This window comes from Carassius auratus, chromosome 2 (assembly GCF_003368295.1).
Source record: "Carassius auratus strain Wakin chromosome 2, ASM336829v1, whole genome shotgun sequence".
Classification (NCBI taxonomy): Eukaryota; Metazoa; Chordata; class Actinopteri; order Cypriniformes; family Cyprinidae; genus Carassius; species Carassius auratus.
The window spans coordinates 5,346,980-5,370,344 of NC_039244.1; the positions used below are offsets into that span (position 1 = coordinate 5,346,980).

The 23,365-nt window shown below is 39.3% G+C and overlaps 3 protein-coding genes across 38 annotated transcripts in view; 2 read left to right on the forward strand and 1 right to left on the reverse strand.

The window, feature by feature from the left end:
- Positions 1 to 1,004: 1,004 nt before the first annotated feature.
- Positions 1,005 to 13,570, forward strand: LOC113113786 (tripartite motif-containing protein 16-like protein). Of its 2 annotated transcripts, none has more exons than XM_026280272.1 (6): positions 1,005 to 1,636; positions 1,798 to 1,893; positions 2,000 to 2,233; positions 2,592 to 2,751; positions 3,573 to 3,632; positions 12,870 to 13,570. In XM_026280272.1, exons 1-6 carry the CDS (start codon positions 1,052 to 1,054, stop codon positions 13,394 to 13,396), a joined length of 1,662 nt encoding a protein of 553 aa, XP_026136057.1. In that variant the 5' UTR covers positions 1,005 to 1,051; the 3' UTR covers positions 13,397 to 13,570. The 2 variants fall into 2 exon arrangements, with proteins under 2 accessions (XP_026136057.1, XP_026136064.1); XM_026280279.1 differs by having other exon boundaries at positions 1,804 to 1,893.
- A 1,939-nt stretch (positions 13,571 to 15,509) lies between these two features.
- Positions 15,510 to 18,354, forward strand: LOC113114016 (delta-like protein C). Its single transcript, XM_026280702.1, has 5 exons — positions 15,510 to 15,663; positions 15,770 to 16,012; positions 17,422 to 17,482; positions 17,562 to 17,819; positions 18,016 to 18,354. The coding sequence occupies exons 1-5, from the start codon at positions 15,613 to 15,615 to the stop codon at positions 18,219 to 18,221; spliced, it is 819 nt and encodes a 272-aa protein (XP_026136487.1). The 5' UTR covers positions 15,510 to 15,612; the 3' UTR covers positions 18,222 to 18,354.
- Positions 18,355 to 19,356: 1,002 nt separating this feature from the next.
- The window catches only part of mbnl1 (muscleblind-like splicing regulator 1), a 50,030-nt gene continuing 46,021 nt past the window's right edge, over positions 19,357 to 23,365 (reverse strand). For all 35 annotated transcript variants that reach the window (XM_026280375.1, XM_026280349.1, XM_026280383.1 and 32 more), the window contains one exon: positions 19,357 to 22,672. The gene's annotated coding sequence lies outside the window, so the exon portion shown is untranslated. The remainder of the gene's footprint in view (positions 22,673 to 23,365) is intronic.

The following is a 23,365-nucleotide window of genomic DNA, read 5'->3' on the forward strand; positions in this document are numbered from 1 at the left end:
AAATTGAAAGCTCATCTGAGCTGGAGGGCTATGGTCAGAAAGATAACTCGGCTTCAGGGCGTCACCTTGTTAGCGCACTTTCATGGCAAGTCCAACTTTGCCATGGCACAATCCATATCCTCCAACGGCTCTACATATGCAAGGCAGGAGAATTAAGAAGGCTCAGCCTCAGCTTATTCACCATTCTCAAATATCTCCTGTAGTGACGTCAGAGCCTGTCGCCAGGGAACTAATGCATCACTTTACTAGTTACTTGAAAAAGTAATCTGATTATGTAATTCACGTTAATTATAAAGCGTTACCCAAACACTGCTTACACATCTCATCACTTTAGTCATAAAACACATAGGCCTACACACATTTGATTTTACTTTTTTACCACACCAAACACAATAAAAGCAATTTTATCACACAAATTTGATTTGTCTGTTTTTCCATTCTGTTTGTACTTTTGATTTAATTCATGCCGAATGCCTGAAATGTCTCAGATCGAACAAATTAATATCTCCTACTATCCAGCCGCTATCTGACAAATCTGAAGCAGTTAAGAACTGGTGTTGTGCGAATACACTGGATAATTAATTACTAAACTTTTATATTTTCATAAGGTTATACACAAACTTCCAATATTATTTTTTTGGGCTGTTCAAATAAAATCTAAGACCATAATTTGTAACTGCTGATTTGATCCCAGGTTGATTATTATTATTTTTTTAGTATTGTTACTGCAAGAAAGTGTTCCTCTAGTTAATATAACTTGCATTATGTACACAAATTGTACATGAAATTATACAGTTGCTTTGGGTTAATATGTGTGTCTGATGAATACGAGTCTCTTCAGTTCATCGTCCTGCCTTGGTTTCAGCGTGAGTCTGACATCTACAGGATGTTCTTTATTATCTACAGTAAAATACAGGCAAACCACACCGGACGTCTTACCCACCTGTTTTGCACACGTCTCTTAAACAACAGGAAACAATTTTTTCTCTTCATATTAACGAAAAACGAAACCGATGTATAGATAGTTTCTGCTCTGTTTGAATGCAGTAAAATGGCAGAAGCTAAAATTTCAGTGGCTGAGGATCAGTTCAGCTGTTCAGTCTGTCTGGATCTACTGAAGGATCCAGTGACCATCCCCTGTGGACACAGTTACTGTATGAACTGCATTACAGACTGCTGGAATAAAGATCATCAGAGGAGAGGTTACAGCTGCCCTCAGTGCAGACAGACCTTCAGTCCAAGACCTGCTTTAAACAAGAATTTAGTGTTTGCTGAAATGGTGGAGAAACTGAAGAAGACCAAAGTCCAAACAGCTCATGCTCTCAGTTACGCTGGACCTGGAGATGTGAAGTGTGATGTTTGTACTGGAAGAAAACGCAAAGCTGTAAAGTCCTGTCTGGTGTGTCTTGACTCTTACTGTCAAACTCACTTTGAGTGTCATGAGGAAGCTCGTTCAAGTAAGCGACATAAACTAACTGATGCTGGACGATTCCAGAAGATGATCTGCCCTAAACATGACCGACTGCTGGAGGTTTTTTGTCGCACTGACAAGCGTTGTGTTTGTTTCATGTGTGTGATGGATGATCACAAAAATCACGATACTGTTTCTGCTGAAGCAGAGAGGACAGAAAAACAGGTATGCACAAAATAATTAAACGGTGTTGATTGCAGTTATTAAACCAGTTAACATATTAATATTAATATATTTGAAATATCCGACTGATGATAACTGATAATCTTTTCACAATAAAACATCTTGAGTCCATTGAGGATGACTGAAGATTTTCTATGCCTCAGAATCAGGTTGGAGAGATAAAAGGAAAATGTCAGCGGAGAATCCAAGAGAAACAGAAGCAGCTTCAAGAGCTCAAAGAGACTATTAAGACTCACAAGGTGAGATTCAGACTAATCTGGTTAGTGTTGGACCACATTTTCCAGTTCCACTGAAGCCCACTGTGGCTAACAGACTGATGATCTTATTGCCTGTGTGTCATTACAGAGCTCTGCAAAGACGGCATTGGAGCACAGTGAGAGGATCTTTACTGAACTGATCCGCTCCATTGAGAGAAGCCGCTCTGAGGTTACACAGATAATCAAAAATCAGGAAAAGGCTGAAGTGAGTCGAGCTGAAGGACTCTTGGAGCCACTGCAGCAGGAGATTGATGATCTGAAGAGGAGAGATGCTGAGCTGGAGCAGCTTTTACACACAGACAATCACATCCATTTCCTACAGGTAACTGAGACTGACAGGACTGTATTCATTTTAAGGTTTTAATAAAATGGGCAAGTGAAATAATTAGTAAAATATTATTTGATTTTATAAGAAAGACCGGGTTGTTATATAGAATTTAGAACTCTGTTCCACACTCCGGAGCAGAAGGTGGCGGTAATGCACCTATTTTACATTGGTGCCAGCCGCCGTTAAAAACCAAGAACAACAAGACGAAGAACTAATGTCATTGACAGGTGACCGCACTGCCCCATGAACTACTTGTAAATCATGAGAAAATTCCCATTCTAAACAGTGACACGTATGAAAAAAAAAATTGGTTTCTTCTTATCTTTGATGTTTCTGTATTTATTCTCTCTAGAGTTTCCAGTCTCTCTCTGAACCTCTGGAATCTACAGGTGTTCCCAGAGTTGCTGTCAGTCCTGTCCTCCCTTATGATGATGTGAGAAGATCTGTATCTCAATTGAAAGAAAAACTGGAGCTGTTTTGTAAAGAGAAAATAGAACGGTTATTTGGCCGAGGTACGTTGACAGAAACAGCTGCTTTCAGAAAAAAGAAAAAAAAGAAAATTAGATTAAAATTCATAATTATATAACTATATATATATATATATATATATATATATATATATATATATATATATATATATATATATAGTACAGACCAAAAGTTCAGACACACCTTCTGAAAATTGAAAATTCACACTGAAGGCATCAAAACTATGAATTAACACATGTGGAATTATATATGGAATTATATACATAACAAAAAAGTGTGAAACAACTGAAAATATGTCATATTCTGGGTTCTTCAAAGTAGCCATCTTTTGCTTTGATTACTGCTTTGCACACTCTTGGCATTCTCTTGATGAGCTTCAAGAGGTAGTCACCTGAAATGGTCTTCCAACAGTCTTGAAGGAGTTCCTCGAGAGATGCTTAGCACTTGTTGGCCCTTTTGCCTTCTGTCTGTGGTCCAGCTCACCCCTAAACCATCTGGATTGGGTTCAGGTCCGGTGACTGTGGAGGCCAGGTCATCTGGCGCAGCACCCCATCACTCTCCTTCTTGGTCAAATAGCCCTTGATGCTTTCAGTGTGACAATTTTCATAGTCAGGAAAATAAAGAAAACTCTTTGAATGAGTAGATGTGTCCAAACTTTTGGTCTGTACTGTGTGTGTGAGTGTGTGTGTGTGTGTGTATGTATATATATATATATATATATATATATATATATATATATATATATATTGTGACTATGTTGAAGGATCTGGAGAATAATAATTGTTTAATATAATTATTCAAATTAATTATTAGCTATTCTAATTACATGTGTTTATTTTCTCAGTTACATACATCAAAAATTTTTCCAATAATGAACCCAGGACGAGGGAGGAATTCCTGCAGTGTAAGTCACCAAGAAAACACATGCACACACACACACACACACACACAAACATGCACACACACACACACACACACACACAGATAAATGGAGAGTATGATAAAAGGCTAAAAAAAAGGGCCCATATACACAAAACATTTTAAGGCTAAAAGTAGCTCCTAACTTGCCAATTTAGGGAAAAATAGTGGGCATGCCAGTCCTAAATTTAGGACTCCTACAGTTTTGCTTTAAGAGTATTTCACAAAGCCTTTTAGCTCTAAAATTTGCTCCTAAATACATGTAGCATTAGGAGAAGTGAAGAGGACTCCTAAATCACTAGGACTGAAATATCCTAAAATGGCTGTTGCCAGCAATCTACCTCAGAATATAAACATTTTAGAAATATTGTTTCTAATTGGTTTGTTTTGGAGGTTATCCCAACTCCAAATGTTTGATTATATCCTTAATATATAGCTGTTATCGTGTCAAGTTTGGTTTTCTTTTATGTTTGCATGTATTATCAGCCATGATTATTCTGCCAATTAAAAGGCTGTTTATATGCATATTTCCAAAATAGTTTTAGTCGTTTAGTCGCAGAAAAAAAAAAAATTTACATGAAGGGGTTAAATCACTAAATCGTTAACGGCTGGTCTATGTGATAATTTAGTACATTGGGCAGGACATCCATATGCTCACCTAACATTCATCGACCTCAAATATGGCATATCATCTGAGATATGTATGTAGCAACTTTACATGGCAGCTCAATCTAATGTTAGCCTAGAAAAAAGTGTGCATGTTTGTGCAGAGTATGGAAGCCGAACAGTAGCGCGCTTGGGCTACTGCATGACAGATGGAGGCACTGTTGCGGCCATTTGCCCTTAAAAACTTCATAATTTTTGGTCATACAGATAAGAGTAATGTATCTTTTTTTATCTGTAAAGACTCTACGTTTATTCATGTGCACTACAAATAGCAACGAAGTGTTGGGCTTTTGTAAAATAATTAAAGCAAACATGATGCGCTTTCTGTCATCTTAGACTCTGTGAACTTGAGCACATCACTTCGAAACTCTGTGGATGTTTGCCTTATTACAGTCATGAAAAAATATATCTATAGAGGGTGAAACGTTTAAATGAACCAATTCAAACAGAAAACAAATATTCTCACATTATGTAATTCATATGAAACATGCAAACAGGTGCTCCGGAGATGAGTCACTGTCGCAGACTTCAACTCTTAAACCGACAACAGAAAGCACGATGTAACAGTAAATTACGACGTTACAATAAATTAAAACGTTAATTCAGTGTACTTGCTGTTTTTCCATAACAAATTCAGAATTAGTACTGCCAGTGCGCTGTTTCAAGCCTTTTCTGCGTGCGCTTGAGTGCTTATTAGGCTATGTTAAAGGCTCATTATTATGATTTAAATAGTTTATTGATAAAAGTGTGACTAATAGTCGACTAATGCTTAAAATGAATGACTTCTAATCGACCAGAAAATTTTTTAGTTCAGGATTGCCCTAATGCATATTCACGAGTTCACATCTACGTATATTAATACCGTAAGTTTATGCGTATTTGGCGTGCTGTCCGGGTGGAGGGCTCCGAGCTCGGGATGTGGCCCGAACCCAGAGTACTCCCCCCGGTTGTGGTAAGAGTAGATGGATCTATAAGTGAGGAGAAATGGGGTGGAGGAGGGATGCTGAAACTGTCAATGAACAGAGATAGGTTCTGCTGTTATTTATACCTTGTCATGAGTTGATTACTGATTGGTCTCCACTTGTGTTAATCAGGTTAATGAACTGCGACTGTTCCTCCCGAACTTTGTTATAAAACAGCATTTCACGAGTTCACATCTACGTATATTAATACCGTAAGTTTATGCGTATTTGGCGTGCTGTCCGGGTGGAGGGCTCCGAGCTCGGGATGTGGCCCGAACCCAGAGTACTCCCCCCAAAAACAAGAGAGCAAAAGGACAGCCGCCAGACTACGAACCCCCCAAAACGCAGAGATTTGGCGGGCTGACGTTTTTAGAAGTATGGTCGTTTGACCAGGAGATCTTGCATTGCCTCTGGCAGAAGTAGAGGAGCAGGCAGGTCCTGTTGGTTAATAGTTGAGGAAGAAGCAGTTACGGTGTCGGGAAGACGGGCTCCACCGTCTGCCTGCGAGGTGTAATGATATATTGACTAGATGCGTAATGTATCCGCTGGGAGGCTGAGGCTCGCTGGACAGATAGAGGAAACAAATTATATCCCTGCATCGGCTGGAAGACTGGCTCGCTGGATGAAGAACAGAAAGAGATGGATGCATACTGCGTCCACTGGGAGACTGAGGCTCGCTGGACGGGTAGAGGAATGAATAGGTATTTACCGCGTCCGCTGGGACACTAGTGCTCGTTGGACAGACAGAGGAAACCAATAGATATTACTGCGTCCGCTGGGAGACTGAGGCTCGCTGGACAGATATGGGAGACGAATTATGTCCCTGCGTCCGCTGGAAGACTGGGCTTGCTGGACGAAGAACAGGAAGAGATGGATGCATACTGCGTCCGCTGAGGGACTAGTGCTCGCTGGACAGGCAGAGGAAAAAATATGTATTTACGGTGTCCCCTTGGAGACTGAGGCCCAATGGACAGGTAGAAGGAATTAGATAATTACTGCATCCGCTGAGAGACTAGCGCTCGCTGGACGGACAGGGAAATCAATGGATATTTCTGCATCCACTGCGAGACTAGTGCTCGCTGGACAAACAGTGGAAAAATAGATGTTATTGAGTCCGCTGTGAGACTAGTGCTCGCGGACTGATAGAGAAGACAAATAGGTATTTTCTGTGTCCGCTGGGAGGCTGAGGCTCGCTGGACAGACAGAGGAAAGAAAAATAATAATGAAAAATAGATATTTACTGGGTCCGCTGGGAGACTGAGGCTCGCTGGACGGACAGTGGAATGAATAAATATTTACTGCGTCTGCTGAGAGACTGGTGCTCGCTGGACGGACAGTGGAAATGAATAAATATTTACTGCGTCCGCTGAGAGACTCGTGCTCACTGGACGGACAGTGGAAACGAATAAATATTTACTGCGTCCGCTGAGAGACTCATGCTCGCTGGATGGACAGTGGAAACGAATAAATATTTACTGCGTCCGCTGAGAGACTCATGCTCACTGGACGGAAAGTGGAAACGGATGAATATTTACTGCGTCCGCTGAGAGACTAGTGCTCGCTGGACGGACAGTGGAAACGGATAAATATACTAGTGCTCGCTGGACGGACAGTGGAACGGATAAATATTTACTGCGTCCGCTGAGAGACTAGTGCTCGCTGGATGGACTTACTGCGTCCGCTGAGAGACTGGTGCTCGCTGGACGGGCAGTGGAAACGGATAAATATTTACTGCGTCCGCTGAGAGACTGGTGCTCGCTGGACGGGCAGTGGAAACGGATAAATATTTACTGCGTCCGCTGAGAGACTGGTGCTCGCTGGACGGACAGTGGAAACAAATTATATTTACTGCGTCCGTTGAGAGACTCGTGCTCGCTGGACGGACGGTGGAAACGGATAAATATTTACTGCGTCCGCTGAGAGACTGGTGCTCACTGGACGGGCAGTGGAAACGAATAAATATTTACTGCGTCCGCTGAGAGACTCGTTCTCGCTGGACGGACGGTGGAAACGGATAAATATTTACTGCGTCCGCTGAGAGACTCATGCTCGCTGGACGGGCAGTGGAAACAAATAAATATTTACTGCGTCCGCTGAGAGACTGGTGCTCGCTGGACGGACAGTGGAAACGAATAAATATTTACTGCGTCCGTTGAGAGACTCGTGCTCGCTGGACGGGCAGTGGAAACGAATAAATATTTACTGCGTCCGCTGAGAGACTGGTGCTCGCTGGACGGACAGTGGAAACGAATAAATATTTACTGCGTCCGCTGAGAGACTGGTGCTCGCTGGACAGACAGTGGAAACGGATAAATATTTACTGCGTCCGTTGAGAGACTGGTGCTCGCTGGACGGACAGTGGAAACGAATAAATATTTACTGCGTCCGCTGAGAGACTGGTGCTCGCTGGACGGGCAGTGGAAACGAATAAATATTTACTGCGTCCGCTGAGAGACTGGTGCTCGATGGACGGACAGTGGAAACGAATAAATATTTACTGCGTCCGTTGAGAGACTGGTGCTCGCTGGACGGGCAGTGGAAACGAATAAATATTTACTGCGTCCGCTGAGAGACTGGTGCTCGCTGGACAGGCAGTGGAAACGAATAAATATTTACTGCGTCCGCTGAGAGACTCGTGCTCGCTGGACGGGCAGTGGAAACAAATTATATTTACTGCGTCCGCTGAGAGACTGGTGCTCGCTGGACGGACAGTGGAAACGGATAAATATTTACTGCGTCCGCTGAGAGACTGGTGCTCGCTGGACGGGCAGTGGAAACGAATAAATATTTACTGCGTCCGCTGAGAGACTGGTGCTCGCTGGACGGGCAGTGGAAACAAATAAATATTTACTGCGTCCGCTGAGAGACTCGTGCTCGCTGGACGGGCAGTGGAAACAAATTATATTTACTGCGTCCGCTGAGAGACTGGTGCTCGCTGGACGGACAGTGGAAACGGATAAATATTTACTGCGTCCGCTGAGAGACTGGTGCTCGCTGGACGGGCAGTGGAAACGGATAAATATTTACTGCGTCTGCTGAGAGACTTTTAAATTAAATTTTTTTTTTTTATTATGTTTGAAAACGGCGTATTGTGCAGAGGCTAATGCGACTGGGAATGTGGGGCATCAAAGCTGATCATAAACCCTTGTTGAAATTCACGTCGCTTATTGTGAAAACTGAACAGCTTATTTCAGTGAAATGGCTTAACATGATGACTTTTTTTTTTTTTTTTTTATTTATTTATTTTTTATTTATTTTTTGTGTATCTGGGGGAGGTACAGAAAAGGCTCCTGCGGGAGCAGACACTGCTGCGGCAGTGAGGAGATACGAAAGGGGCTCCTGCGGGAGCAGACACTGCTGCGGCAGTGAGGAGATACGAAAGGGGCTCCTGCGGGAGCAGACACTGCTGCGGCAGTGAGGAGATACGGAAAAGGCTCCTGCGGGAGCAGGCACTGCTGCGGCAATGGGGAGATATGGAAAAGGCTCCTGTGGAAGCAGCTCTGCATTTAACCCATCTAAGTGCACACACGGCAGTGAACGCGCACACACCGTGAACGCACACCCGGAGCAGTGGGCAACCATTTATGCTGCGGTGCCCAGGGTGCAGCTGGGGGTTCGGTGCCCTGCTCAAGGACGCCTCAGTCATGGCATGGCCGGGCCGTGACTCGAACCCACAACCCTAGGGTTAGGAGTCCACTCTCTAACCACTGGGCCCTGAGTTCCCCCTCCTTGACTGTGGGAAGAGTAGGCAGGTTAGTAACATTTTCAACCTTTGTTCATTTTCAACCAATGTGGAGGAAGTTTTTTTTTTTTTTTTTTTTTTTTTTTTCTTCTCAGGCGCGTCCGCTCCGCATAGAGTTGAAAACATCTCAACTTTTCAGAATGCCGCAGCGCAAGAATATCAGACCTGAACCAGGAAGTTGGTCACCAGATCACGGGGTAACCAGTTAAATTGCATGGAGACACCCGAGAGCGCCTAGATGTTCCTCTGAGGTGCTCGCTCATTGCAGTTGTGCTGCCGTGGTACACCATATCGGTTTTGCAAAGGGAACAAAGAGACGGTTTTATTTGTCCTCTGTTTAAAGTATTCTCATACTTTTAATAACAGTGGTCTCGGTTTGTGATAGAATGCAACTTCTTCATTCACTGTATGCCATTATGCGAGATGTAAACAGTGTGACGCGTCCACGCATTGCACGCGCGTCGACGTATTTTTTTATTTTTTTATTTATTTATTTTTTTTTTATCTCTCGACGTAAGCGATGATGTCGACGCGTCGTTGCAGCACTAATTAGTGGTGGAAATTATGATTCTTTCTAGAGATTCGTTCATTTTCGGTTCATTCAACAAAATGATTAGTTCGGAGATAATTTCTTCGTTTTACACAGAATATGCCAGCAGGTGGCAAAAGAATGTATTATGTGTTATGTCTTACGTCAACGAACGCATTCACTTGTTACAAAAACTGATCTGACTTTATTAAAATGTGTGTATAATCGCGTTCAATATATGAAGTCTAATTGAGTTGTTTAGATGAACAAAGCACAGGGTTTCTTGCCTATTTAGCATTTTAATTGTTTGGTCAGACAGTTTGTATATTATATACTCACATCCATAAATCGGGGATTAACCTTTCTTTTACGGTCTATGGATTAAACGTGGAGTTGCTAAATATCAAAACGAGCGTATGTGCACGGTACTGTACAACTGCGCTTTGCATTTTCGAGATTGACATGCTAAAATAGCAGATTAACCCAGTTTACTCTAATTCATTTTGTTCGCGAACAAGATAAGCTATGTGCCAGTTCATTTAATTCACAAACGACATGTATCCGTTCATTCAGTTCGTTCACGAATGACAAGTGTGCCAGTTCAGTCATTTCACTCACGAACAAGATCTCTAGATCTAGTTCAGACTCATATGAAACTCGTTCATTGAAGGGCGTATTCGTTACTACATTCAACAAATCACGTACTCTGTCACATCTCATACTCGAAGGCTATCGGCTCGATGTTGAGTAATTCTTTGACAGGATGAAACGGTTGTTACCCGGTTCACTGAGCTGCGCATGCGCTGCTTAAAGCGCCGCGCTGCTATGAAGGGAGGAACTTTACTGAACGAGAAATATGAGTCCGTGGATAACATGAACGATTTGTTCGCCTAAAAGATTCGTTCACCTAAAAGATTCGTTCAAAAAGAACGATTCGTTTACGAACAACACATCACTAGCACTAATGGATACATCTGGAACACTGGTTTCACGTTGTAGTATAGACTGTGGAAACAGAGGCTTCTGAAAACTATGGGAATCATTATGCAATGAAAATCATTATGTCTGTAAAACATACCATAGACATGATTATGGCAATAACGTTAATTGCAGTTATGTGCTATTCACTTACAAGCAGTTCTAACGATATTTACTTGCATGCTTTCATATTACGGTCCTAGAAAAACTCAGAATTTACTCACACTGCTGTCCTGCGGCAAAACGAGGGTATAATGATCACGCCAGTAGATGGTGAAATATGTCCCCAAGAAAATTGGTCCTGCCAGAATAATGGCATGAAACTTGTCTGTAAAACCTCAGTGAGGTTTAAACATGCACGGTAAGGCAGATGATATCTTTGGACATTTCAGTGTGGATGATGACTACCTCATGGCCTGATTTAACAAACTTTAAGCCTCCTTTCCACAGCACGCGACATTTGTACACGATTGTCGCATTTCTCCCTCTCGCGGCAGGCGTGCTTAACTTTCAAACTGGTCGTGCAGTAGCCCTAACTGTTACCTTGACATGTTCACCATGGTAAAGTTAATAATTTGAATGAATATAATGTATAATGTATGAATACATCGTCACAAATCAGATTACCCCCTAAATAAAAACAGCAGGTTTTATGGGGCTAATCACGTAAATAATGGTTTAATAATTATTTCTGCCATAATTATTATGAACCACCATTTTACATAAATGATGTTGAAGAATAATGTCAAGGTTAACAAAATATAGGTAATTCTGACCTCGCACCGAAAGATCACATCCGGTCGGGCGTTTGCACACGGCCTGGTCCAGAAGTTAATATTTGAACGCATCCGAGGCTCAATTTGGATCTGAATTTCCACATACATATGTGATCGGAACTCCACGCGGCTCTCGCACTACTTCTGGCCGCAAACCTGTATTTACCGTCTTCATCTGAAAATGTTTTGATATATGACGCAGGAGGCGGCCTCAAACTTCGCCTCGGCCGGAAAAAGCCGCGGTGAAAGGCTGAGCCGCTGCGGGAAGTGAAAGAGGCTTGCTGCAGTAAGAACTGAGGAGCGGGCTGGTTGAATGCCTGCTGGTGCTGCGATTCCAGCGCTCAAAGAGAGCCCGGTCTTGATCGGATCAATTGTGGTGTCAAGCGAGTCGAGCTTGAACTTTGCACGGTCTTTTGGCCACGACGTGTGGCTTGGCACGAAGAGCAGCTGTCGCGATGACGTTTGATGGTGCTCAACGGCCGTGTTTAATGATCATGGTCAGCAAAGTAGCATATCTGAAAAATCACCGGTATGGATCTCCTTGTTGGAAGGAAGATTTCGTCTGTGATAAGATGACAGACAGCGCGAACCGGGATGCTGAAACTGTCAATGAACAGAGATAGGTTCTGCTGTTATTTATACCTTGTCATGAGTTGATTACTGATTGGTCTCCACTTGTGTTAATCAGGTTAATGAACTGCGACTGTTCCTCCCGAACTTTGTTATAAAACAGCATTTAACTAATGGTTTATGAGAAGCTTAGGCTACATATAAGAGGCTGACAATTGAATATATAGCCTACTTATTAAATTAGTGACACTTAGACGGCATTTTAAAGAATGTGGCAATTAACATTTTAAAAACCTTTATTTGAATATGGCAATATAGTATTGCATTCTATAATATTTCTATGAATAAATCTCAGACAGAGACTATCAGCCCATCACTATGTGCATCACTAGTGAGCATGCTGACATCATCCATAGCAAAGAATTCAACCCCGCCCTTAAACTCTTAGCTTAAGACTTCTTTCTGTTCCTTAGTAAAAGTTTGTCTCAGCAGCTTTGTGATTAGGTTTTAAGAAAAAAACTCTTAGCTAAATTTTTTTACTGCCGTTTAGGAGAATTCTTAGTGATAAGATAAAATGTTTTGTGAATACAGGCCCAGAATCAGATATGTTATATATACTCATTTTAAATATAGGCTTTATATTTGGTTTCAGAAAATTTGTTTTAACATTAAACATTTCACGACTGTGTAAAATAACATATTAAATATCCTGTCTCCTTTTCTGTAGCTCTAGTGGACCACATAGTTTTATGAAAAGGTTATATGGCAAGGTAATAATGTTATAGAAACAAATGAAGTAAACGAAAGAGAAAGCAAGAGTATATACTATATATTTTTAGAGGTTAATTTTTATATTCTGTGCATATGCTGCATTTGTTTAATGATTTACTTCCCTTCAAAATCAACACACTCAGACTCATACAACATGCTTGTTTTATACAAACTGAAATAGAGATTTAAATAACAGTTAAAATTAAAATTAAATGTTCATTTTTATCAGATTCCCATCAGCTCACTCTGGATCCAAACACTTTGCATAAAAAGCTGTGTCTGTCTGAGGAAAAAAGAGTGGCTACATATACTCAAACGAAGCAGCCGTATCCAGATCATCCAGACAGATTTGACCACTGGCCTCAGGTGTTGTGCAGAGAAAGAGTGTATGGACGCTGTTACTGGGAGGTGGAGTGGAGTGGTGGAGTGGGAATATCAGTGTCATATAAGACCATCAGCAGGAAGGGAGAAACTAAAGATTGTTTATTTGGATATAATAATCAGTCCTGGAAATTGCAGTGCTCTCAATTATGCCACTTATTTCTGCACAATAACATAAAGACTAAACTCCCTGTATTCCCCAGCTCCTATAGAGTAGGAGTGTATGCGGATCACAGAGCAGGAAATCTGTCCTTCTACAGCGTCTCTGACACAATGACGCTCATCTACAGTGTCCAGACCACATTCACTCAACCGCTCTATCCTGGGTTTGGAGTTTATGGATCAACAGTGAAACTGTGTCATCTAAGAGAGTAGACAGATATTTTACAAATGTTTTTTTTTTTGTCCATGATCCAAAGTTTGAGCCACAGGACGAATCATACACAGACAGAGTCTCTCTTTTTTGTTGTTGTTTTTAAAAAAGTAATTTTAAGTAATTTTTTTGTTGTGTCAACTCTTTTTGTGTGTCCAATAAACATATACAACAGTTACGTCTGGTCCTTGAATCTGATTGGCTGAGAGTCTTTTCCAGCCGTGCGATGTGGTACCAGTATCACCACAGGAATCTTTTCACAGGTTGTATCACTCCGCTTACAGCATTTCTCACAGCGTGTGTCATGGCAAATGCCCAAATCCACTGTAAAAGCTTACTTATACTACTGTTGTTGTGTCAAGGAATGCAGTTTTAAGCAGGCAATAACAAATAAACTCACTTTGAGCTTTGAAAGGCTTTTTTGCACAGGTAAATGACACAAGATAACTGATGCCTCTGGACGAATCCAGGAGATCTGCCCTCTACATGATAAACTGCTGGAGGTTTACCGTCGTACTGAACAGAAGTGTATTTGTTTACTGTGCACGATGTATGAACATAAAAATCTCGACACTGTTCATTTACATCTGAGGACAGAGAAACAGGTAGGGAAGGAAAAGGTTATAGGAATAGGTAGGAAAGGAAAAAGTTATAGGAAATAAAAGTTGGAAATCATATGTATTAATGTACAGGACCACTAAGATTCCATAGCTTTGGATGTATTAATTAATAAAAAATCAAAGTGATTACATAAAACCTCAAGTATACAACAAATATTAATATTTAGGAGGAGAAATGTTGAGCTGAAGCAGTTTTCACACACATACCATTACATCCATTTTTTCAGGTAACTGAGATCTGACTAACAAGACAGTGCAGTTATGTGTCTTTTGATTAGAGAGTTTTTTCCTAATTTTACCATAATTATATGGGTGGGTTTATCAGTGTCCTATAAGAAGTTTAACAGGAAGGGATGGGGTGATGAGGATGGATTTGGATTCAATGATCAGTCCCGGAGACTGTACTGCAACTGTCCCTCCAAATATGCATTCAAGCACAACAACATAAAGACCTCCCTGTATTCCCCAGCTCCTGTAGAATAGGAGTGTATGTGGATCACAAAGCAGGAATTCTGTGCTTCTACAGCGTCTCTGACACAATGACCCTCATCCACAGAGTCCAGACCACATTCACTCAGCCGCTCTATCTTGGGTTTTGGTTAGATCAGGGATCATCAATTAAACTTTGCTGTCTAACAAAGTAGATTTTATCCTACAAATAATACTGTCATATCACAGCTCTGAGCTGCAAAACAGATAACAGTGAGTGCATTTTATTTGCTATTTTACATGAAAACTTAAAAGAATCTATGAGAACAACATTCACAATAACAACAAATAATTTCAGTTCCCTTTATGCAATTAAATATTTGCTTGCTCAAATATATACATTTTAAAGATATTACAGTATGTATATATATATATATCATTCTGTTCTTTTGATATACAGATCTAATTTTTATCAATACCTGGAGTCTGAAATATAAATATATGTTACAATCCAAACATTGTTTTTTTCCCCTCATCAAAGTAAACGACTTCAGCATGATTGAACGTGAAGAAAAAATACCCTTAATCTGAAAGATGATGGCAGGTGTACGTTTCCAGTTTAAACTGTATTCATTTGAACTGTCATAGCAATAGTTAGCAGTTGTTTTCAACATATATATTTTTAAAGCTTTTTAAAACAAATGTCATTCATTAAATAAAGCCACATCATAACCACCAGTTTAATTTGAAGAGTTTGCTCAAAAAAAAAAAAAAATTACTGATACATTTAGGCTGTGATTAGTGTTCCCACAACTTCTCAGAAAAATCTAACATTTCTAAAAGGCAATGTTATACACCTAATGCTATGTATATGCACATGCATAAATTATGTGTAATGTTCAAAGTGCAATATTAATTTGCATAGCACACTACTCCCACTCTGAGGTCCCTATTTAAACAAGTGCTCTACATTCTGGAGCTAGACATGTGTTCTTTACTTTGTGAGCTCCAGCCAAGCCAATATTAATACATTTAATATTCCACTAAGTTTGCATTTTAACTTCTATATTTTTGAAGTTTTTTTTTTTTTTTTTTTTTTGTAATCTAAAAAGTTTCATATTAGAATCACAGTCTGCTTATAATCAACAGCGGACAATAAGATTAAAAAAATGGCTCAGCTTTTATCAACATGCTTCATAGTTTTGATATCAGTGCAACTGGTGAGTATTTGATTTCATATTAATTTGAACGTGTAATCTCTTATTAAATAAGTGCTGTATCCGCTACATGTGTAATATGCTGATACACATCTTATAATTTCTGTAGGTCAAATCCTCTGGTGTGTTTGAGTTGAAAGTGCACTCTTTCACAACCACCAGCAGCAGTGTGTGTAAACAGTCCAGAGACTGTCAGGTTTTTTTCCGTGTTTGCCTGAACTACACACAGGACGTCATATCATATAGACTGGCATGTTCTGATGGCACTGGACTGACAGGAACATTGAGCACAGGCCAGAGCTTCATCAACACTAGTGCACCAATAACTGTGCCTTTCAACTTAAAGTGGCTGGTGAGTAGCTCAAGAGTGAACATTAAAGGAGTGCTTGATTATGATTTTACATTTTAAACTTTAGTTAGTGTGTAATGTTGCTGTTAGAGCATAAACAACATCTGCAAAGGTACGATGCTCAAAGTTCAATGCAAAGGGAAAGGGTATGGACAACAACAAGCTTGTGACATCACAAACCCCGATGTGTACATACACCTTGCCCCAGGGAACATGCAAATATCCTTAATGGTAAGGGGGTGTGACTTTTCTGGATAACATGCGCTTGGCAGTTAGTGAATCACAACACACTAGGCCAGGTAAACAATCAGAGGCCATATTGCTGAGGGAGGGGCTTCACAAAACTAGGAACTTAACAGACTGTTTTAGGAGAATGGAAACAGCGAAGTGTAGAACAAAGATAAAATATGTGAAAAAAAACGAAGCATAAACACATTACACTGCACTCCATAAACACAATCAAATGTCACAGATGCTCTAAGACAACATGGAAGATCCAAGTGCAGTTTTAATGTGAGATCCAGAACAGGGATCAAAAACCAGGGCAAAAGGCAGAAGTACAAGCACAAGGTAATCCAGAATAAAACACCAGAAAAAAACAATCAGTAAACGAAGACAAATACAGTGCAATGCTTCAGCAACCAATAGCTCAGGGGACATGGTATATACAGGGTGAGCTAACTAGGTAAATTAAAAACAGCAACAACAACAACAACAAACAAACAAACAGCTGAAAGCAATGAAACATGATATTCCGTGCAAAGGGTGATGGGAATTGAAGTCCACCACAGACAATAATCAGGGAAGAGTGCCCTCTGGTGGCTGTCATAGGCACACCAGGTGATGGACGCGACATTCGAAAAAAGCTGATCAACCATCCTTTAAAAAACATTGTCAGATTGTCATGTGAGGATATTATGTTGCAACTGCTGCTTTTGGCAACTAACATCTAAATACCTATACAGGATTAGTGTACAGTAATAATAGTGAAAAGACTCTTTTATAAACTTTTAGGCTTTCCCTCAATTCTGCCAGGAAAAGCTTCAAAGCCTTGGTCAACAGTGTCACCTGCTGATTTATAACATTTACTTTACTGGACAGAAAGCCAAGATTCGTTTGTCACTGATCACGTGATTGTCTGTTTTGATATGGAATTTTATTTTATTAAAATTGCGCTGTGTATTTGACACAACATGCATTGGAGATACGTAACACTACTAAAGTTCAGTTGCTTGCTCTTACCTGTGACACTAAAATGAGGTGCTTATGCTCCCATTCTTCACCTCAGAATACGATGGTCAATCAAGCGTTTGTGTGCGTCTTTGGAGGGCGTGGTTTTGGAAAGTGGGGGCGTGTCTATTTCAACTGATAATGGAGGTTCGACAACATCTTACAAATTACTGTCATTACAGGGAACAGTCTCAGTGATAATAGAAGCATGGAGTGCAGAGTCCTCCAATGATCAGCCAACAGGTACCTACGCCTCATCTTTTTGTAATTTATTTAAAAAACAATTTTTAAAATGTATTTATACATTATGATTTATTTTCAGAGAATCTAAACAATATGATCGGCCACTTCGTCACCAAAAAAAATCTTACCATTGGTCAGAAATGGTCCCTAGGAGAGCATCTAGCAGAGCAAAGTGAGCTACTTTTTTCCTACCGTGTAGTCTGTGATGAATTCTACTATGGCGATGACTGCACTGATTTCTGCCGTTCACGAGATGACCCCTTTGGTCACTTTACCTGTGACGACGCAGGCAACAGACTTTGCTTACCTGGATGGAAAGGCGATTATTGTGCAGAGCGTAAGTGAATTTTTTTTTTTTTTTGTAACATGATATGTTATAAAAGCTGCACACACACACACACACACATTCCATTAGATCAAATCTAATTATCTAATAACAAGCAAGTATAGTATACATATCTAATCTTTTATATTGTATTTATTTATTTATTTTATTATAATTTCTGGATTTCTCTCCCTCTCGTTTTTAACAGCCATCTGCTTATCTGGATGTAGTGAGGAACATGGTTATTGTGAGGCCCCCGGTCAGTGCAAGTGCTTCCTTGGGTGGCAGGGCCCCCACTGTGATGAGTGCATACTTTACCCAGGGTGCCTACATGGCACCTGCAAACAGCCCTGGCAGTGCATTTGTAAGGAGGGATGGGGTGGCCTGTTATGCAGCTGGGATCTTAAATTTTGAATTAATATATTCAGTGCTTTCCAAGTGTTTTCATTTATAATGGGCCACTATGCGGGAGAAACCGCTTGAAAAAAATCCTGTTGGAATTATGGTGTCCTGTTAACAATAATAAAAAAGAAAAATAAACACAACTGAAATTTTTTTTTTACCTTCTTTAGGCACATAAGGGTAAGTCTGATATTAAGTGGACATTTCAACAGCAAACGTGCCTTAACAACAGAGTCGTCGTCACAGCAATAACGTATTACTCTTATCATGGGATCTGCTGGTAGATCTGAACTACTGTACATCCTCTGACAGCAAAGAGCATCCTTCTCCGTTAACAGGCATTCACAAATATCTGTGTAGTCTGACTGTATTTTTGCAAGCAATATGAAGAAGAAAAAAAAAGAATATTTATAAAAGTGAATATTTAACTTTTAATAGGCCTATCCAAGATGCTTTGCCAGTGACCTTTTTAGGGATCCTGTAAGTGTGAAATGGCTTCAGATTGAGTGTCTTCCTTCCTATGGAGCCTTCAGGAATGTTTAGGTAATAGAACATTGTTAAAATAACACTTTCATTCTATGCAAGAATTTAGTACTATCACAAAATAGTTCGGCTTCAAATTACATAAAGTTTAAAAATGACAAATGTAATGTTTTACCAATTGGATTACTACTTTCATTTATCCTCATTCAACAAAGTATAGTGTTGAGTCTTTTTATACTTTGGGGACTTTATGCATGCTTTGTTGGAGAGTTACAATAGTGAAAGGATGCCTAAATTTGCTTTTCTCGATTTATTTCCCCTATATTTTGTTTTGAAAGCCAATGATTAAAAGCAAGACACCACAAATTTAATATGAAAAATGAGCCTCACCAAATAAGTAAAACTATATGACAGTCCACACACACACACACACACACAGCAAATGGCTTATCAAGATCAATAAACAAGACACACCTGTGATCAAGAATGAGGACAAAAACAAAGAAACTGAACTTTAAAATGCTAAATGTGATTTTAAGCACAACAAAAAGAAAGCCTACAACATTTTGACTATAAATCTTTTAAGCAAAGCACATTATACATAAATTTTAAAGTTGACCCTTTTGAACATGAAGAAAAGAAAGTGAAACACTACACAGAGACCTTTTGAGCAAATCCATTTTATTAAGTTTTTTTTACTCATAACAGTAAGAGTCAATTCTAACAATAATAAATGTGCATAAAACAAGTCTTTTAGAATGCAGCACAAATATCTTACAGCAACTATAAGCAAAGGGCAGGTGTAAGATTCCATGGAGGGCGTTAAGCATCCAAGCAAGTGCTTTCAGCAGGTAGGACCACCTGTGGTTTCGCCGTCTGCAACGGCCGACCAGCTTTTAGGCATTGCGTTTAATGAAGGAAAGTGACGCTTTGGTTTTATAGCTCTTGTGCAGCAACCTCAAATGAGTAAAACGCTGACCTCAGCGGAGGATTTGACAGTTACATTCATTTTGTTTGTTTTTGTGTGTGTGTGTGTGTGTGTGTGGTTGGTCCTTTCCCTGCTGAAGGCACATTACCAAGTAACAAAGCAACTCTTCTGTTGTCGTGTGTTTAGTGGACGTCTTTTGCTAGCATCTAGAGTCGGTTTAAAGGCCTTTTTAATAATTGTACTGTTCTTACGGTTATACTCAGATGGATTATCGGTGAATGTGCCTCAATTCAGGCTCAGATTCATCGATCGAGATACTTGATTTACACTATGCTGTAACAAATGATAGTTACGGTACTGTGAGAAATTAACTTATCTACGTACTTATCTATAATGAGAATTTTACTGTTAATTTTTATTCTTCATGCAGTTATTTATGTCCATCATATGACAAATACTGTGTTTTTGAAGGTGTAGTATCTATTTGTAAACAAAACCGAATTCCCCACAGTGGAAATCATGACGAGTCGGAGTGTACTGCCAATTTTTGAGACTCTCTGTACGTGTCGGTACTGTATGCAGGCAATGCGGAGCTTTATATATATATATTTTTGTTTTTTTGATGATGGCCGGAAATGATAATAAAATAGCTGTGCCATATTTCTGCAAGCATCATTTGTTAGCTGGACTATTACTCTAATTCTTAAATTATCCTAAGAAAATTTCTCATAGTTATAGAATCTTTTATTATTCAAAATAAGATCTCAATATTATACATGTTCCTTTTCTTTTCTTTATATTGACTATGTACAGAAGTGCAAAAAGTCAACCTTCGTCCCTTAAGTTATGGCTCTCTCTCTCGTTTGCAGCTCGAGGCCCGACCCTGTGACCTCCCTCCTTTGTTTTACATTTTTAAATATTCAGAAATCTCCGGACACAAGTTGCTGCTCATTTTGGCCTGACACTGAGGGATTTTCTTATTTTTTGAAATATCACAAGACGATTTTCAATTCTGAAATGCATACAGTAGAAAATAACTTCTTTTACTCTAGCATGTACCAATTGATACTTTAACCAGCTAATTGTAGATGTGGTCTTGATTCGACACAAAATAAAGGGTTAAAATATCAACCTTACCATAGCTACAAAATAAACTCTCTTTCTGTCGTTTTCACTCTTTTTTTTTTAAGACAAGATAAAACATTTTGTTCAACAAATTCAAAACCAAAATCCTTGCAATTCAAACATTCTACCATGAAAACTAACATGAAGAATTAAGTATACAACACTACTACATAAACATTATGAACTTAACATGATGTAAAAGAAAGTGACAGTAAGAAAAACAATAATTGATTTCCTACATTCTAAAACAGTTCTATGACAATATTGTCAAATACAAAAAAAAAAAAAAAAAAATCTTTATATGCAACACATATTTCTAACAAAAGCTTTGAAACAGAGTGAGCATTAAGTGTAACGTGATTAATATACACATAAAATAAGTGTGAAGAATAAAATCTCATCCGCTGTAATTTACCATTTGTGATTGAAAGAATGTTTGGGTGGGTTCAAACACTGATATATATAAGGCTTTAGTGAAGAAACGGCAATGGCGTGCATCCTTTCAAGTCTGTGCACCTAAACCAGGCTGAAATCCAGACTCAAGTGAACTTGAGCCGAGAAACTCGGATTCATCCGTTTCCTCTTGAGTCTGGTAGTGACACTTAAACCCTTGCGTCTGTTTCCTGAATTACAAGCAGCCTTGTACGTGAAACAAAGCTATACAAATTATTCACCTTCCGTGATCAGTATACCCAGTCAACAAACATTTAAATAATAAAAAATAATAATAATAATTAAAAAAGAGGAAAAAAGACTTTGGCACAACTTAATGTTAAAAAAATGTCTCATTATATTCTCCTTTCCTCTTTTACATCATCCAGCGGTTATGAAATATTCGAAACACAAATCGAAATCATCGCAAGACAAACCCTGACCCACCACTAAACTCATTTTTCTGTGTACCGAGTGTCGAACTCACAATCTCTAAAGAAATACTCAAGCAGTGCTTTTTCGGCATCATTTTTAGAGTCCTCACTCCGTTACGGTGAAGACTGGAACGCAATCGCTCGTTTCTCGTTTCCGTGCGCGACCTTGACGTTCTCCTAACGACACACGTGGCTCTCGATTACCGCTCTAACGCAACATTCTCTCGATCAAGGCAATATAAAGAAACAGGGCATTAGGAACAAGGCAACCCTGTTCTCATAGGAGTCAAAAAGGCTTCATAGTTCTAAAAGGCCTAATGGATGATCTACAAATAAAAATGGGCACGTTTCATAAAAACCCCACTCACTTGTGAAATTATGTATAAAAACAAGCGCTGTAAAAAACATTAATCTCTGGTAAACATAATAACACTGTTGATATAACACTCTAGATCGGTGTCTGAGATTCAGCCGGTGGTTATGGTACATAAAGCTTGCAAGAATGAGCTTCTGAAAGGTCTCAGGCGATCAGTTTCTACCCAAAACATTCATCTGTCAATCTCGACTCTGCGCTTACAATCTAGTTTGACTAAAAGCCAGAACTAAAGATACGGAAAACGACATACATTGAATTCATTTGCTGGATGTTTTGTGCCATATCGACTTTCAGTTCGCTTTTCAATTCAAGGTGCACCTTTTGTAACTTTGTTAACCTTCAGACAAATTTTAAGAAAAAAAAATAAAATAAAAATCAAGGTGTGAATCACAAAAAAAATCTCTTGGTCTACTAACATGCCAAAAACGGTTTTAAGTCAGATATGAAAATTAATTTTTCTTTTAATCCAGCTTGAGAGTAAAAATGCCATCCTATCTGACATAATGATGCAGTTCACTCAAATTCTACACATCATGTAGAAGGACATTCAGTTTCACCCTAATAAAACCCTACTTTCATGGATGAACAAATTCTAATCTTTATCATATATTCTATCCGGCGGTGATCTTGACGTTAAAATTTTGAAATTTGCCTTTTGGCCGGGTCATCAGCACATTCCTGTGATCTGAGGAAAAGCAAAAAAAAAAAAAAAAAAAGTATTTAGAACACTTGAGAATAAATATTAAAGTGAGAGTTCAACCAAATATGACAATTCTGTCATTAGTTCAATTATTTAGAATGTTGAATGTTGAATTATTTCCCAAACCATTTTAAGTTAAAAAGTGCCATAAAAGTAATTCATGTGACTTTATCATTGTATTCTAATACCAAATTTACACAAAGCAACTAGGTGTCCCCACACAGTTGAATGCTGCACAGAGGTGGCATGAATGCATTTACACAGCATTGTTAATGACATACTGTTCTGTTATACTATGGGCTGAGGTGTGTCAGAGCAGGAATAGAAAATATTTTGGAGAATGCTGGTAACCAAACAGTTGACGGTAGTCATTGACTTCCATACTTTTCTATACTATGAAAGTTGTTATCTACCAACAGCTGTTTGATTAAGAACATTCTTCAAATTATCTTCTTTAGTGTTCAACAGAAGAAAGAAACTCATACAGGTATGAAACGACTTAGGGTAAGTAAATGATGTAAATGAGAATTTTCATTTTTGGGTGTACTATGTATTTTGTGTGTTCCTGTAGCTCAATTGAGCATTGCCTTATCAAGCGCAATGTTGTGGGTTCGATTCCCCGGGAACACACGATAGGTAAAAAATTGATAGCCTGAATGCACTGTAAGTCGCTTTGGA

Excerpts from the sequence above, each read along its gene's own strand:
- LOC113113786 (XM_026280272.1), top strand. The coding sequence starts at position 1,052 with ATGGCAGAAGCTAAAATTTCAGTGGCTGAGGATCAGTTCAGCTGTTCA. Across the intron at positions 1,637-1,797 it reads CAGAGAGGACAGAAAAACAG|AATCAGGTTGGAGAGATAAA; the intron begins GTATGCACAAAA and ends TCTATGCCTCAG. Across the intron at positions 2,752-3,572 it reads AGAACGGTTATTTGGCCGAG|TTACATACATCAAAAATTTT; the intron begins GTACGTTGACAG and ends TTATTTTCTCAG.
- LOC113114016 (XM_026280702.1), top strand. The coding sequence starts at position 15,613 with ATGGCTCAGCTTTTATCAACATGCTTCATAGTTTTGATATCAGTGCAA. Across the intron at positions 15,664-15,769 it reads TTTTGATATCAGTGCAACTG|GTCAAATCCTCTGGTGTGTT; the intron begins GTGAGTATTTGA and ends TAATTTCTGTAG. Across the intron at positions 17,483-17,561 it reads CTCCAATGATCAGCCAACAG|AGAATCTAAACAATATGATC; the intron begins GTACCTACGCCT and ends ATTTATTTTCAG.